Source organism: Erinaceus europaeus, chromosome 4 (assembly GCF_950295315.1).
Source record: "Erinaceus europaeus chromosome 4, mEriEur2.1, whole genome shotgun sequence".
Classification (NCBI taxonomy): Eukaryota; Metazoa; Chordata; class Mammalia; order Eulipotyphla; family Erinaceidae; genus Erinaceus; species Erinaceus europaeus.
In genome coordinates this window covers 71,791,287-71,809,717 of record NC_080165.1, presented here as the reverse complement: position 1 = coordinate 71,809,717, position 18,431 = coordinate 71,791,287, and the positions used below count along the sequence as shown (strand labels likewise).

General features: G+C 38.4%; 1 protein-coding gene across 1 annotated transcript in view; it reads left to right on the top strand.

The window, feature by feature from the left end:
* Positions 1 to 18,431, top strand: part of LOC103119449 (24-hydroxycholesterol 7-alpha-hydroxylase) — a 116,403-nt gene that overhangs the window by 34,872 nt on the left and 63,100 nt on the right. Inside the window, exon 9 of the mRNA XM_060189920.1 lies at positions 17,627 to 17,760. Coding sequence (XP_060045903.1) covers positions 17,627 to 17,760 — 134 coding nt within the window. The remainder of the gene's footprint in view (positions 1 to 17,626; positions 17,761 to 18,431) is intronic.

Below are 18,431 nucleotides of genomic sequence, written 5' to 3'. Positions count from 1 at the left end.
AAAGAAATACAGCTTCCCTGCCCAGCCGTTGTCTCCGCGTCTCTGTTCACCACCGCGAAGCAAGCCAGCCCGGCCAGAGCCTTTACAAATTTTAACAACAGTTGTTGTTATTATTATTGTTGTCATTGCTGTCATTGTTGTTGGATAGTTCAGAGAGAAATTGAGAGAGGAGGGGAAGACGGGGCTGGGGGAGAAAGACACCTGCAGACCTGCTTCACTGCTTGCTAAGCAAACCGCCTGCAGGTGTGGAGTCGGGCACTCAAACGGGGATCCTTGCACAGGTCCTTAGGGCTGCCTCACACTATGTGAGCTTAACCTGGTGAACTACCACCCTGCCCCCAGCCTCCCTGTTCCTTATTTCTAATCCTTTTCATTAATTATTTCTTTCTCCTCAGTAATATCTTTTTTTAAATTTTTTTGTTTTACATATTTATTATTGGATAGAGACAGAGAGAAATTGAGAGGGAAGGGGGAGACAGAGAGGGAGAGAGAGACAGAGAGACAGACCTGCAGCCCTGCTTGACCACTTAGGAAACTTTTCCTCTACAGGTGGGGACCAGGGGCTTGAACCTGGAATCTTGCACACTATAAGGTGTGAACTTAACCGGGTGTGCCACCACCTGGCCCCTCTCCTAAGTAATATCTATCTAGTTTTTTAGACATATGTCCTTTAATTTTGTCAACATATTTTGAATATTATATAGAGTTTACTTTCTTTTTTTCTTTTCTTTTCTTTTTGTCATAGGAGTGTATATTAACACCATTCCCACCACCAAAGGTCTGTGTCCCTACCCACCCCCACAAGCCCCCTATAGTGGAGCTGAAGATCTATCCTCACTCTCCACCCAGAGTTTTTACTTTGGTGCAGTGCTCCAAACTCAGTCAAATACTGCTTTGTGTTTCCCTTTCTGTTCTTCTGTCTCAACGACTGTTTATGAGTGGGATCATCCCATACTTGTCTTTCTTTTTCTGACTTAATTCATGTGACATAATTCCTTCTAGCTAACAGTTTGCTTTTAATTACATTTAGCACTTGGATTTTTTTCAAGAGTGGTTTCTTTTTTAAAATTTTTTTTAATTATCTTTTATTTATTTATTTAAGAGACAGCCAGAAATTGAGAGGGAAGGGGGTGATAGAGAGGGAGAGAGAAACACCTGTAACACTGCTTCACCACTTGTGAAGCTTCTCCCCTGCAGGTGGGGATCGGGAGCTTGAAACCAGGTCCTTGTGCACTATAACACCTGCGCTCAACCAGGTGCACCATCACCCAGCCCCCTGGAGAGTAATTTCGATTGATTGCTCTTCTCACACTAGTAACTATACTATACCTTTTTGCTTCATGCCTTATTTTATATCTCTTCTTGTATTTTTTCAATTTTATTAAGAATTTTATATTTTAAATAGTAGAACGTGGTAATTATAGAAATCAGATTCTCCTTACTCCTCAAGGGACTTTTTAAAAATTATTGTTGCCTATTGTTCTTGTGAATTTTTTTTACATTTCTATAAAATTTGTATTCTTTATCTTTTTTGGACATTTATGTCTCTGGTTAGTTTAGTGGTCAACTAATTTATGGACAGAAATTTCTTCTTGCAAGAAACTAGTAATCCTTTAAAATTTTTTTGTATCATCTTTATTTGATAGAAAGCCAGAAATCAAGTGGGAAGGGGGTGATAGGGAGAGAGACAGAGAGACACCTGCAACATGCTTCACCACTTGCCAGGCTATCCCCCTGCAAGTGGGGACTGGGGTCTCAAACCCCGGACCCTTGTGCATTGTAATATGTGGGCTCAACTAGGTGTACCACCACCTAGCCCCACTAGTAAGTTTTCCATCTTTGTCAGTGAGATTCATTTTGTGTGTTGTGATCTGCATTATATACTTCATCAGGCAATTGGCAATACTGCCTTAACTTTCACTTCCTGTTTCCAAGTTTAGTCGCAGGGAAGATCTCAGAGCCTTTCAAATAATACCTAAAATTGAATCTATCCCTGGACACTTCATCCAGTCCTACAGAAATATCAAGAACTAGCTTTTCATTTTAATCTTCTTGGTTTGTTTCTAGCTGGTTCCAGTTTGCCTCAGATAGCTGCATAACTAAATAACTAGTTGTGAAGATTATTGATCCATCAGTACCTCTTGGGTGGGCTGGGGCAAGGATAGGAGGGAGTGGGAGGTCTACAGGGTGAGGGCCAAGTCAGGTCAGATAAGCACAGTCTTGCAAATGGGGTATTCCAGGAACTGCCAGACCAGACTAGTAATGAGAATTCTCTAGGAATGAGGTTTTGAAGGAGTTCTAATCTTGCCTTGTCCCCCATCCATGAATGCAGGACTGCTGTTTTGCATAGTGATTGCAGGCTGTTGCAATTAGGGCAACTGTGGAGCTGTAGAGAGAAAGATGAGAGTAGGGCAAGTTAAGATGTAATTAAGCTTTTTGGACTTGTCATGATTTTGCATTTTTCTTGGATAAATACTTCCTAGATGACTGTAAGCCTGTGGTTAATTTCCAGCATTCTGGAAAAACTTTATTATTCATTTATTTATTGCCAGATTTCTCACTGATTTCAAAGAAGGAATTTTTGGAATGTGTACACTGCCAATTTTGCTAACACAACTCTGAACCAAAACTTTTAAAATTACTTTTAGGATACTTTGCAAACTCATGTGGGTTATCCACTTATCTATTCATTTCCTTGGCCCTCAAACATCTTTGGGTACTCAGTACACAAAGGGAAGGTATTGCTGAAGAATCAAAGTGGTGAAGATGAGTGAAGTGTAGTACATGCTTTGAAGGAAAACTCATGAACAAAATGTGTCTTATTCTCTTTTTAAAATTTAATTATGTAATATGGTCCTGGAGATGGAACCCCAAAATCTCAGACAAATACATTTCCCTTGAGTCACTGCTTCCTGACTAAACTTCTCTGAGAGACAGAAAGTAAGAGACAGAGAGAGTGTAAAGCACCATTCCACAATGGTAGTGTGCTGTTCCCACAAGATGTTGGAAACAACCCAGAGCATCCAGGTATTCTACAACTGAGTCATTTCCCCGCCTCTAAATGTACTACACAATAATAAAAAGAGATTTGGAAGTAGCCAAATGACCATTTATGCAGCATTAGCATGGGAAACAATACCACTGAATTTTGTAGATTTTTTACTTCTGGCTAGACCCCTTTTACTTATTCTTTCCATCTGCCATACAGCTTGAGTATTCTTTCTTTCTTTTTTTTTTTTTTTTCCTCCAGGGCTTGTTGCCTGCACTATGAATCCAACTGCTTCTGAAGGCTCTTTTTTCCCTTTTGTTGTTGTTTTATCCTTGTTGTGGCTATTATTGTTGTTATTGATGTCATTGTTGGATAGGACAGAGAGAAATGGAGAAAGGAGGGGAAGACAGAGGGGGGGAGAGAAAGACAGACACCTGCAGACCTGCTTCACTACTTGTGAAGCGACTCCACAGCTGGTGGGGAGCCAGGGGCTCGAACCGGTCCTTATGCTTTGTGCCATGTGTGCTTAACCCACTGTGCTACCACCAAAACCCCGAGTGTTTTCTTCAAAGAAATATTTTAGGATTCTCCTTTCTAAGGTTGATTTCTGCAATTTTTCCCTTGTGATTTCAGATTCATTTCATTCTTTAGTTCCTTCATTGGAGTAATTTTTTTAAAAATATTTTTTTAATATTTATTTATTGATTTATTCCCTTTTGTCGCCCTTGCTGTTGTTATTGATTGTTCTTGGATAGGACAGAGAGAAATGGAGAGAGGAGGGGAAGACAGTGGGAGAGAGAAAGATAGACACCTGTAGATCTGCTTCACCCCTTGTGAAAGGACACCCCAGCAGGTGGGGAGCCAGGGGCTCGAACCTGGATCCTTATGCTGATCCTTGCACTTCGCACCACATGCGCTTAAGCCACTGTACTACTGCCTGACTCCCTGGAATACTTTTTATTAGTTATTCATTTATTCTCTGTCTCCTTCACCAAAATGTAATCTCTAACAACAAGAACTTGTCTCTGTTGGTCTCTATAGAATCTCCAAATACCTAGAGCCAACAATCACTCAGCAAATATTTTCAGACACATTCTAAAAAACTTACTGTTTTCAAATCTTGCCTGAGATACTAGTGATATGCCTTTATTCAAATTCTTTAATTTTGTTTTCTCTTTGGGGAAGTGGATATATAAGATTATCCATCTCATTAATTTATAAGAAGGGTGTAGCATGGGTTGATGGCATAATGCCAGTCAAACCTTAATTATTTTTCTAAATATTAGCTATGATAAAGCAAATGTATCATGAAATTAGTCACTATATAGTCTTCCCATATCACGACCTTAGTAACTATTATAAATTTGAGTTTTTCTATTTGTAAATACAAGCCAGTATTGCTTTTTAAATTAAGAATTAAGTGACTGTGTATAGTAGTATTTAAATTACTTTCTTATCAAATATACATGTAAAAATCTGAAATGCAGCAGATATAGCATGAAGCCATGTTGTTAAAGTTTGGGGGCTCCTGTAGGCTGGGCTAGCGTTGGGCCAGTAGATAGAGACTTGAGGACACACGGCTGGGTTGAGAAGCTGCAGTTTAATCTTTATTCACAAACGGGCAAATCACCACACCATGTGCTTCCCTATCATTCTTCCTCCGCCGCTGCTGCTGGGACTCTGCACATCCTTAGCATACGGGGCGGGGAGAAAGAGGGGCGCGAAACTAGCAAGGACCAAACCATTTCTCTCAGAGGTAGGGGGAAGGGGGCCAAACCAACATGAAGAATACCAACATATTCCCCCTTTTCTTTTTAACTAAATGACCACAGTATCGGGTGTGGGGTGAACAGAAACCTATATCATACAGGCATTTTCAAAAAAGAAACTGGCACAAACATGGAGAAACATGTAAGCGAGTAACAAGAACCAGTGTGCTGCCAAGGGAAGGCCTGAGGGGGCCATTTTTTGCCTCTGGGCAAAATTTGGGCGCCAGATGTTGTTGTGCACGGGCCGCGGAGAAGAGAGAGGGGGTCCGGAGTGAAGAGGAAACACAAATCTTTACTTGCGCTGGCACCTCAGAGTTGGGTGCTAGAGAAGCAGGTTGGGCCACGTGGAGGTAGCGAAAATGGCTGCCTCACACGGTAACCTTTCCTGCATCTGAACACCAGAGTGAAGTGCTGGCAAGAGAGCGAGGTGCGGAAAACGAAGGGTTTTTATAGGAGTAGCTTTCACGAGAATGGGAAGGGGGAGGAGTAACCATAGCACTCCAGGATAGGACGATAACTCTCATGAGAATGGGAGGGGGGAGGAGTGACCAAAGCACTCCAGATATCGCGAAGATATAGACAATGTCCTGAGAGCATAACATGGCAGAACAGGCACTCCCAGAATGTCCCAACTCTCACGGGAACTAGTAGCCTGAGGGGAAAACATGGCAGATGTGAATGCATCTGCACAATTTCCCAGCATCTCCCCCTTTCCTTTTATCTAATGCCCAGGGCAACAGTGTGTAAAGTCTGTGAACTACTCAGGGTCAGTCTATGAAAAACCAGCAATGTGAAGGGAAGAAAGCTGCTGTAAAATTGTCTAAAGTGTCCAAAGGGTATACCAGCAAGTCCAATAGAAGTCTCAGTCCAAAGTAGGCGACTAGGGGGAGAAATGGCAGGGGATGAAATGCTGCACGAGGAAGGTCAGCCTCTGAAATTCTGCTTTTCTGTAGAGAGTGAGCTGGAACCACCAAAACTTGACAGGTCAAAGCAAAAGCAGGAAAGGCAGACAGGCAGTAAAAAGGTTCTGACCTTGGAGTCTGTGAATCAGGTTCTTCAGATCGTGTCAGGTGACATCTAGGGTTTCGGGGGGTGTGCCACTGTAGTCGTGCCATCTAGTGGGTGATGTCAGGGTGTGCAGGGGTCCAGATGTTTTGTTTTGTTTTTCTGGGATTCCTGTGGAAGAAACACAAATGATCTGCTTCTCGTGGTTAGCAGGGCATCTGATTTGAATGCTTTATAGAAAAAGAGGTTTGGTGCCTTGACCAACGGAGTATTGGTGGATGTATCTTTCCTATTTATTTATGATTATATTTTATATTATTTGTCATGGTAGTCAGCCGTTATCTGGAAGGTCCTGGGTGATTCATGGGGAGAAAGAACTTATCTTTTAACAAAGACTCTAAGGTGTAGGGAAGCGGGAACTATCTTATCCCTTTTTTTTTTGTATCTTGTCTTTGTTGCCCTAGTTGTTTTATTGTATGTAATTATATTGTTGTTATTACTGATATTGTGGTTGTTGGATAGAACAGAGAGAAATGGAGAGAGGAGGGAAAGACAGAGGGGGGAGAGAAAGACACCTGTAGACCTGCTTCACTGCCCATTTGTTTTACTTCTTCTGCTCACAATAGGTCCTATAATTCTTTTTTTTAAACATTCTAATTAATTTATTAGTGAGAAAGAGAGGAGGAGAAAGAAAGAACCAGATATTTTTCTGGTACACATGCAGCCAGGGATCAAACTTGGGATCTCACACTTGAGAGTCTAACGCCTTATCCACTGCGACACCTCCCAGACCACGGTCCTATAATTCTTAACAAGCTCATGGCCTTTTGCGGCAACAGATTGATGCCATAAAGATGCAACCTATACAAACTCACTATCATAGGCTGGACATGGCAGAATATTGAGTTGCTGTGGAGGATTTGCCCCCCTCCATCAGAACGTCCACCATGTAGAGGGCTGGCTAGCCAATGACGGGTAAGAGGAAACTAGCGCTATCCAGTCAATCTAAGACAGGGCACCTGGTACTACTGGGCAAAAATGACCAGGTGTTCCAATGACGGGTAAGACGGAAGACTGATCCCCAACCTAAGACAGGCACAGTCCACCCTGCCACAAAACAAAGTCCGCCAAACATCAAAACATGATATAAGACAGGGGGACATGTGGGGAGCTACATGTGCCCTCAAGGTTGCTATTGACATGGCCATAGAGTTTATGTTAAAAGATAGTTCCTGGGAATCGGGCGGTGGCGCAGCAGGATTAGCGCAGGTGGCGCTAAGTGCAAGAACTGGCTTGAGGATGCCAGTTTGAGCCCCCGGCTCCTCACCTGCAGGGGAATCACTTCACGGGCGGTGAAGCAGGTCTACAGGTGTCTTTCCCTCCCCGTAATCCCCTCCTCTCCCCATTTCTCTCTGTTCTATCCAACAACCATAATATCAGCAATAACAACAATATAATTACAACAGTAAAACAACTAGGGCAACAAAAGGCAAGATACAAAAAAAAAAGAGATAAGATAGTTCCCGCTTCCCTACACCTTAGAGTCTTTGTTAAAAGATAAGTTCTTTTTCCCCATGAATCACCCAGGACCTTCCAGATAACGGCTGACTACCATGACAAATAATATAAAATATAATCATAAATGAATAGGAAAGATACATCCCCCAATACTCAGTTGGTCAAGGCACCAAACCTCTTTTTCTATAAAGCATTCAAATCAGATGCCCTGCTAACCACGAGAAGCAGATCATTTGTGTTTCTTCCACAGGAATCCCAGAAAAACAAAACAAAACATCTGGACCCCTGCACACCCTGACATCACCCACTAGATGGCACGACTACAGTGGCACACCCCCCGAAACCCTAGATGTCACCTGACACGATCTGAAGAACCTGATTCACAGACTCCAAGGTCAGAACCTTTTTACTGCCTGTCTGCCTTTCCTGCTTTTGCTTTGACCTGTCAAGTTTTGGTGGTTCCAGCTCACTCTCTACAGAAAAGCAGAATTTCAGAGGCTGACCTTCCTCGTGCAGCATTTCATCCCCTGCCATTTCTCCCCCTAGTCGCCTACTTTGGACTGAGACTTCTATTGGACTTGCTGGTATACCCTTTGGACACTTTAGACAATTTTACAGCAGCTTTCTTCCCTTCACATTGCTGGTTTTTCATAGACTGACCCTGAGTAGTTCACAGACTTTACACACTGTTGCCCTGGGCATTAGATAAAAGGAAAGGGGGAGATGCTGGGAAATTGTGCAGATGCATTCACATCTGCCATGTTTTCCCCTCAGGCTACTAGTTCCCGTGAGAGTTGGGACATTCTGGGAGTGCCTGTTCCGCCATGTTATGCTCTCAGGACATTGTCTATATCTTCGCGATATCTGGAGTGCTTTGGTCACTCCTCCCCCCTCCCATTCTCATGAGAGTTATCGTCCTATCCTGGAGTGCTATGGTTACTCCTCCCCCTTCCCATTCTCGTGAAAGCTACTCCTATAAAAACCCTTCGTTTTCCGCACCTCGTTCTCTTGCCAGCACTTCACTCTGGTGTTCAGACGCAGGAAAGGTTACCGTGTGAGGCAGCCATTTTCGCTACCTCCACGTGGCCCAACCTGCTTCTCTAGCACCCAACTCTGAGGTGCCAGCGCAAGTAAAGATTTGTGTTTCCTCTTCACTCCGGACCCCCTCTCTCTTCTCCGCGGCCTGCGCACAACAACATCTGGCTCAACAACAAAGCCATTTATGTCTAACATCCTAGGGGATATAAATGATAGCAAAAGTAACAGCTAACATTCAGATAGAACTAAATACAAGACTCAGAACTTAGTGTTTTTCTTATTGACTCACTTGATTCTTCAATCATCCCTTTTTAATGTTATTATTAACCCTCATTTTAAACGAGGGAAATGAAGTATCATTTTGGTAACTCACTCAAGACCACACAGCTAGTTACTGGTAGAGCTATAATTTTAACCAATGTTTGTCTAAAGATTGATAGTACAAATTAGCAAATCTTGTTTCAAAAATTTACTGAGTGTCTGAATTAGGATGCTGAGATGCATTTCCAGCTTAAGTTAATTCCAAGTTGCTCCCATATTAAGTACCCTAAAATATACCTCTAGTTATATGATATTTCTATTTATAAACTATTACTGGAGTAATGTTCATATGCAGAAGTCAGATATCATTACTTTGGTGTTCTGATCCACTTTTCTTTCTTTTTAGTTGTCTCCAGAGTTAGCACTGGGATGTGTGCTAGCATTACTCATCCACTGTACCTACACGCATTCCCCCTCCCTTTCTATTTTATTTGATATGACAGAGAGAAATTGAGAGGGAACAGGGAAATAAAGAGGGAGAGAGAAAGACACTTTCAGGCCTGCTTCACTATTCATAAGATGTCCCCCTACAGGTGGGGAGCAGGGACTGGAACTCAGGTCCTAGTGCATGGTAATGTGTACATTCAACTGGGTAAACCCCTGCCTAGTCCTTTCTGATCCACCTTTGTATGCAGAGTAATAGTCTAACTAATATAGACTTTTGCATGCCTTCTTAAAGTAATGAAAAAATAGGGAGTCGGGCTGTAGCGCAGCAGGTTAAGCGCACATGGTCTAAAGTGCAAGGACCAGTGTAAAGATCCCGGCTCCCCACTGGCAGGGGAGTCACTTCACAAACGGTGAAGCAGGTCTGCAGGTGTCTATCCTTCTTTCCCCCTCTCTGTCTACTGCACAACCCCCTACTTGTTTATTTTTTTATTGGAGATAATGATAGGGTACATAAGAGAGATAGAGAACCAGATTATATTTTTTGCCTGTGCAGTGCTGGGGATCAAACTGGTAGTTCTGGATGCAAGGACAATTTTTTACTACTCACATACTCTCTGACCACTCTGCCTGATCTTTTTCAATGTACTAAGTGTTAATACCTTTTTTTTTAGTGTAGTTTGTGTCAGTACCTTTTTTCTTTGGTTTTTCTGTACATTTATGTATGTGGAAATTAACTAATGTTTAATATTCATTTATCAGGAACCAGATTATTAACAGTAGAACTGACCCCCCTCTTATGGAAAGTCATACATTGTACATCATAAACAATAGATGTTCATTGAACTACAGTCAGATATTTAATTTATATATTTTTTCATATTGTCACTCTCCAATAGCGTGACTTTGGATAAAATAGAAAATTTACTCAGAGTAACTAATAATATGCTTTTGCTTTCACTGTGTCCTGACTGGGAACATACTGACACTGTCAAGTAGCCAAATACTATTACATGGTGACATTACTCAAATGACTACACTCACCACACAGTGGTCAGGAAAGAGTCTATCTCAGCTCCAAATTATAAATAGGTATAAAAACAAACACACTGATCTTATGGTGATGTTCAGGGCAAATTCCATGTTGTTTGCATTATTTTTAATTCATCCCTCAGTTGTAATTCATTGGATTTAAATATTTAAGTTATTTTGAAATCTATCTCTTCTTAATAATATTATAAACTGTATTTAATTTATCAACACTTGATTGTGTTCCTAATATCATCTTATCAGCCAATAACAACATTCTTGGACTGGTTCTGGGAGATCACTGGATAAAACATGTATTTTTGCCATATAGCAGTCTTGGTTTAAACCCCAGCACCATGTGGGATTCCCAGGGTACTGGAGGAAGCTTTGGTGCTCAGTGTTTCACCTCACCTTCTCAGTCTCTCTCTCTCTATATATATATATATATATATATCTCTCTCTCTCTCTATATATATATATAGTTAATATGTTTATATCATATATATGTATGTGTAGAAATATATACATTTTACATATATATATATATATATATATATATATATATATATATATATATATAAAATTTAACCTGGGAATAGTGGAATCGTATATATGAGGCCTTGCTACAAAACCAACACAAAACATTCATGAAGGACTCCATCATCAAAGACCCAAGTCCTTCCACTTATAACCTTACTGGTGTGCTCTTAATTCTCCTACTCAATCTTTTTTTTCCCCTTTTTAAAAAAATATTTTGAGTAATGCACAGCACAAAGTACCAAGAATCTATCACAAACACAACTAACTTTGGTAATCAGTCTATGAGTCCTGTCACATTGATGAAGGGTAAGTGGAGTAAGCTTCTTCAAACACTAACTGACTTACTCCTGCTACCCTTCAGCAATGTGACAGGACTCAGAGACTTGAAGAACATGCATAGATTACCTATTACGATAGTTAAAATGTCATGAGATTCTATCTGAAACTGTTGTTTATTTTTAAATCTTTATTTATTGATTGGATAGAGACAGCCAGAAATTGAGAGGAAAGGAGAGATAGGGAGAGAGAAAGAGTGACACCTGCAGCACTGCTTTACCACTCGCAGAACTTTGCCCCTGCAGGTGAGGACTGGGAACTTGAACCTAAGTCCTTCTACTCTGTAACATGTGAGCTCAACCAGGTGTACCACCACCAGGCCTTCTCATTTGAAATTATTCTTTCCCACTTGAAGTATATACTTTTGTTACCTTCTTTACTCCTTTGTCTTTAAAGATTGTGATGGTCTCACTATGGAACCCAAGACTTAATACTTTTCCATTCACTAATCCAGTCATAAAACAAGGGTGAAATTTGCACATATGATCTCTGGCCCACAAATGTTTTTCCAGTAACTTCATTTCCTCCATTACTTTCTCCTCTTAGTTCCTGAAGTGTCTCGTGGCACTCTAACTTAGGTGATCTTGTGTGATGTCACTTTCTCCTCCTTTATTACTTAGCTTCAACAGATTGAAGAGATACCTGTGGTAGCTGCAGATTATTCCATATCCCTGTTCAAATTTACAATCTTGGAGACAGGTCTTACTCTGGTGTTTTTCATTTTATTAAGTCTTTCACTATCTCCCTCCAGTGCAACAGTTTTAATCTGCTTTATTTATCCTGGACATTTTTCATTCTGACACAGTCCTTTTTTCAGAGTGTTCTGTTGGAAATTATTCAGGCATTTTGGATTATCTTTTTTCTTCTTTATGAAATATTGAACTAAAGGGCTTAAGGTTGGGTCAACATCTCTCCAAAGAAAATAATCCAAAAATTCAGAGTTATTATGCAGAATTGATTAGTAAATGGCATTTCTGGATCAAAATTTAGTTGACATTTTATTACCTACTAATGTTGGCTCTTTTTTTAGTTATTATAAATTGGAATATGCCCTTTACTCCTAAAAAAACCTCTATAACTATGAAACAGGTTTTATTTCATAGGGTAGTAAATAAAGAAACTGTTAGTCTCTTTTTACTATATAAGAGATTTTTAAAAATAATATCAGAGTATTTTTTTCCTTTAAGTGGACTTGACAAAGTGGTATTAAACTTTTCATGAAATAATAGAATGAAATTTTGGATATTTTAGTATACATATACTGTATAGTTAAACTAGCAAGGCCAGATTTATCCTATCGGAGGTTTAGAAACTTTAAGTATAGAGTTGTTATAAGAGAACACAATTGGGGTAAGAAAACCAATTGATCAATATAACTCTTGTTTACCCCTTAGCCTATAGAAAGCAAATTAAAAATATTTTGCAAAACTGAACAAGATATAGTAAGAAAGCATTGTTTTTTCACATTTTTGATGCAAAATTTTCTTTTTTTAAAAAATATTTGTTTTATTTATTTATTCCCTTTTGTTGCCCTTGTTGTTTTATTGTTGTAGTTATTATTGTTGTTGTCGTTGTTGGATAGGACAGAGAGAAATGGAGAGAGGAGGGGAAGACAGAGAGGAGGAGAGATAGTCACCTGCAGACCTGCTTCACCGCCTGTGAAGCGACTCCCCTGCAGGTGGGGAGCCGTGGTTGGAACTGGGATCCTTATGACGGTCCTTGTGCTTTGCGCCACCTGCGCTTAACCCACTGCGCTACAGCCCGACTCCCTGATGCAAAATTTTCTAAACAATTAATGTTGACAGTGAACTTGGGATAATCCCAGAGACCTGACTTATAAAAGACCATATAGGTGAATAGCAGTGTACTTAAAGTTATTTAACTTAATTTTCTATTAGATACCTTTCTATGTTCACACTCCTGAGGTTTCTGTAAACATCTGAATGAAGCAGCAGGCCAAGGGGTACTCCTGTTTGATTCCTGAGATTTATAGCCTAGTAACTTTGCCATTATTCCTTTTTTTGGTTGTTAGTGCTGTTAATTATACCATTTATTGAATTTATATTATATAATTTCCATATATTTATTTACATGTTGATTTTAAATGATATTTATTTGTGTACATGTTTGAAATGGACATTTTTTCAAGAACATCTTTTCATAGTTGCATCTTCCAAATTGCTTTATTTCTGTGTACACTGAAACAAGAGAAAAGAAATCAAACTTTAATGATATCTGAAATGAAAGAGAATTAGGTAATGCATTTTTTATCTGCACTCATAAATATCAGTCAGTTGTGTAAGCTTATCTCACTGGTACTTTTTTTTGTTATGACCAGTTCATTAATACATTGAGGAAATCTTGATAAAGCAAAACAACCTCATTTCTTGTTGTAGTCCCTTGAACATCTTGCTTCTTTTCACATTGTTTCCAGAAATCCACTGAAACATGAGCTTTCCTACATAAAGACATGATTCCTACATGATAGTGGCATGCTTTAGAATGCTAGTATTTAGTGGAGTCTGACCTTACTGCTCACATTAAGAGAAACCAGTTCTTACTATGGAAAATTAGTTCTTCTAAAGAGAAACCAGTTCTTACTATGGAAAATTAGTTCTTCTAAAGTCACATATTTCTTCAACAACTTAGCTCTGTCACCTTGTTTTCTAATTAATTCTTTTATTTTTCTTCTCTCCTACTCTTGTTACATTCTGATTCTTATGCTGGTCCTTGTTTATGGTCCTTATGCTGGTCCACCTGAGTTTAACCTGCTGCACTGCAGCCTGACTCCCACATTCTGATTCTTAATTCTAGTCTATTCTTATTCTAGGCATTTCTCTCTTTCCCCTAACTATAGAGAAAAATACATGTTTGGAGAAGTGAAAAGTTACTTATCTGAATTTTGCATATTTTTCCAATAATCAAAGATTAATTTCTTAATATTTGTTTTCAAATTTAAGAGTAATTATAGAAAGGGATTTATTGCTCTTACCATGCAGAAATAGGTCAGGAAACAAACCTTCACCCCACTAAAAATTTCCATGATTTGTAAATAACATGCTCTCATTTCCCTTAAGTGACTGTTTTGGGATCTCTTAGCATACTATCCTAAGTAATATTACTTACTTCAGTTCTTTTTAAACAGTTTCACTCAATTTGAAATGCACTAAACTTGTCATGTGAATGGTTAGTTGTCTACTGAGAAGCTTAATGTTTTGTACATAATATTTTTAATATTTAATATTTTAATTTTATATTTAATATATTTAATATTTTTAAGCTTAATGTTTTGTACATAATATTTTTATTTTATATATATATTCCTGGAATAGAGTAGAGGTTTGTTTTTAATTGAATTAATGAACATTGCTTATATTGCTTTTAATTCCTGAGATTAAGGGATTAACTCTTCCCCCTCTGCAATACTTTAAATTCCTTACTAACGATTTCTTTTTAGCTTTGTCTTTGTTCTCAAAATCTTATTTTTTCAAGGAATTTATCGTGAGTTCTCTGGTTGAGAATAACATGCCAAATACCTAGTTTTATGCTTATTCTCTGTAAGCAGTTTATGTTGCTTCACCATTTTTTAGTTGAAATCTCAATACTACTGCTTTTGCTAAACTATGAATTTCAGTTATTAGTATTGTAATTTCCCTAAGTAGCGGTCTAAAGTAAACATCAACTTTTATTATTTGTTTTATTTAATTTTACATCTTTTCTTTTTTATTTTCTTTATTTATTTTGGACAGATACAGAAAAAAATTTAGAGGGAAGGAAGAGGTAGAGAGGCACAGACAGTGACACGAAGAGAGACTGAGAGAGAGAGAGAGAGAGAGAGAGAGAGAGACTGAGACTTGCAACACTGTTTCACTGCTTGTGGTTTCCCCATGCAGGACCCAAGGTGTGCAGGATGATGGGGTACCCAGATCTTGAATCTGAGTTCAAGTTTACACAACTGACTGATATTTATGTGTTGATAAAAAAATGCATTACCTAATTCTCTCTTTCATTTCTGACAACATAAAGTTTTATTTATTTTTTTTCTCCCTTTTGATACCCTTGTTTTTTGTTAATTGTTTTTGTAGTTATTATTGTTGTTGTTATTGATGTCATCACTGTTGGATAAGACAGAGAGAAATGAAGAGAGGAGGGGAAGACAGAGAGGGAGAGAGAAAGATAAACACCTGCAGACCTGCTTCATCACCTGTGAAGCGACTCCCCTGCAGGTGGGGAGCCAGAGCTCGAACCTGGATCCTTGCATCACTGCCGGACTCCCAAGTTTGATTTCTTTTATCTTGTTTCAGGATACACAGAAATAAAGCAGTTTTAAAGATGTACACACTATAGTGCCACGACCAACTTCTTTGATTTTATTTGGGTAGTAAATGCCTTTACTAAACTTTGGTAGGAATCTTAGCTTGGTTTTTTTGTTGGGGGGGGGGGGGTGTCTTGTGACCATAACACTGCTCACTGCTCAGCCTTGATTATCATTAATGCTTTGAACTGAACTTGAAATCTCTTGCATCCAAACTCTGTGCACTACTGCGATTCTGCTGTTTTATCTCCTTGGCTTTCATTTTCTTTACTTTTAAAGTTTTGTCTCTCATTTTTTATTCCTGGGCACCATGACCTTTTAGCACACACCTTAACTTTATGTATTTTAAATAAACTCTTCTGCAAATATGGAAAGATACCCTCTATGAAACAAAGTTTATCTCACAGACTAGAAAAGTAAGCAGAAATGAGAATCAAGGCTTTGAAAAGTAAAGAAGAAAGTGATGAGATGTGCAAAGATGCACTAAAGAGTTTTTCAATGGAGTTTACTTGCTTCTCTTCATCTTTCCTTATTTCCCAGAAAATACAGTTGCCTTTTGTTTGTGTAGAATAGGCATCTCAGTATTCAATACCACTCTGCTACTCTACCTAGTCAGTTGACTATAATTCTTCCCTTTATCTGTCAAACCCACATCATTTCCCCCAAATAACTAGTTATATCTTTATATAATGTTATTCCAGGACAATGGAACATTTTTGTGTTTTATTTAGTGTGTGTGTGTGTGTGTGTGTGTGTGTGTAGTTCCAAGGAGAGGTAGTTGTGTAATATTAAGAAAACAGAGGAACTATCTCTCAGAAAAACAGCCTTCTTCAGTGATTCTATCTGAGTCATGTTCCATGCTTTAAGTCCATAAAATCCTTTCTTTCATGATTAATTTTGGATTTAAAATTGCTTTTCTTTCTTTTGACATGAGTCCTACTTATCCTTCCAGGCTTAGCTGAAACCTCAGCCATAAGAGAGAAGGGATAAAAACCAATGATGCTTGAATCCTTCCTTATGAAACTTGCATTATAGTTATTTATATCCAGATATCAGTTTGTGTCCTGTGTCAGACTCCTTTCAGGCAGTGACTGTGCCTATTTCATCCCTTTGACTTTTTAGAGTAGATTAATAATTGTAAACAAGGTTAAAGATGTTAAAAATAAATGGGTAGAGGCTTAAAGTTTGCCCCATCATGTTCAAATTTATCTCTTTAGACACATACACCTCTGGGAGGCTTGGTGGCTAGCAGGTAGTGATGGGGGAATAAATGAACTGGCTTGAAATATTTATGGCATTTGATGGTTCTATACATTTTTATTGTTCTCTCCCTGTCTTTTTTAACATCTATGCTTGAACTAGCATGTAACAGAAGCACATTTATACTGAGCTGCTGAGTAGCTGAAGTAATAGAATTTCAATCTCTTACATATCCTTAACACATTATTTATAGTTGTGTGCTATAGTTGCTTGTCATCATGCTTGTGAAGTCACCTAAATATCAGACTGCATTTTAGAAATCTTTTTTTTTTTTTTGCTATTTATACATGCAAGAAGTATCTTTTCTTTAATTTGGTTTTAAGTTTATTAAGGTTTTGTCTGTCTTTTATTACTTTTTTTTTTTTCATCGCCCACTTCAACTAGTAGGCCCAGTTTTTTTAGTGACATAGAGACCAGGTACTGAACTAGATCTTGTGCATGACAATCCAGGTGCCTTCTCAGGTGAGCTATCTTACTGGCCCAGCTTTTGCTGCATTTATGCCAAATGTTAAACAGATGGTTTCTGAATTTTACCCCAAATCACCCATAGTTTCTTCCCTGGATATCTTCTGCTCTGGTTGGTCTCCTCTGTTAAGCTCAAGCCCTTTTGATGATTACCTTGGCAAGCTTCCAAGTAGAGACTTCTAATTTTAGAGTCAAAATGCTGCAAGAACAAACCACAGATGTGCATTGAAATATGCACAGTGCGGGTACAGAGCCATTTCTAAAAGTTATAATAAGAAAGGTCTTTAACCTAAACATGCTGTTTGAAAACTTAGAATATTTCCTTTTCTTTATTTTTGTCTAGTTCAAGAACTACTTTATTTTTTCAGAATCAAACAGGGACAAAATAATTCTTTGACATTATAGTCCTGGTGTGTATCACCTATGTTGTCTTCTATTTATTTTATAGCTTCACATCTAATACCCAAGGCTTTAATGCATTTTAAATTAATCTTGATACATGGTATAAGTGGAAAATGCTAAAGAGAGGTAATCAGCATTTGGTATGAAAAAAGTAATAGTAATGTGCTGTGAGAATCATTGCTTATGCTTGATGAGCTTACATGAAGTCACTTTCTGACCTCTTGAACCACATATTTTTATTAATTCTTTTTACAGGTAAAGATAAAATTAAAATATCTGAGGATGACTTGAAGAAACTCTTTTTAATTAAATGGTGTATTTTGGAAACCATTCGGTTAAGGGCCCCTGGTGTCATTACTAGAAAGGTGATGAATCCAGTTAAAATTTTGGTGAGTTTTGTCTTGATTTTAAAGTAATGGACCTTTTATACTTTGGTGATGGACTTGGTGTGGCAGCATGCATTTTCATGAAGTGTGTGAAAATTTTCCTCCTTTAAAACATATGTGGTCTTATAAACAAATGTTAGTTCAATACAAAATAAACAAAAAAACACAGAAACTGAACACCCCCCCCCATAAATAACTTTAATAAAGATTCAGAAATAGGGGGCTGGGCAGTTGCGCACCTGGTTAAGCACATATATTATCATGCACAAGGACCCAGGTTTGAGCCCACCTGCAGGCGGTCCACTTCTTAAGTGGTGAAGCAGGTCTGCAGATATCTATATTTCTCTCCCTCTCTCTATCTCCTCTCCCCTCTCAATTTCTCTTTATCCTATAAATTATAATAGAAAAGAAAAGAGAAGAAAGAAAGAGAGAGAGAGAGAGAGAGAGAGAAAGAAAGAAAGAAAGAAAGAAAGAAAGAAAGAAAGAAAGAAAGAAGGAAGGAAGATAGCTACCGGGAGTGGTGGTTCATAGTACTGGCATTGAGCCCCAGTGTTAACTCTGGTGGCAATAAAAAAAAAAGATTCAGAAAGAAAATTAATAAATATTGTCTTTTAAAAATAACAATAAACTTTATACAAAAAAGGTAAATTCTTTATCTACTTATTAGTAAAGAA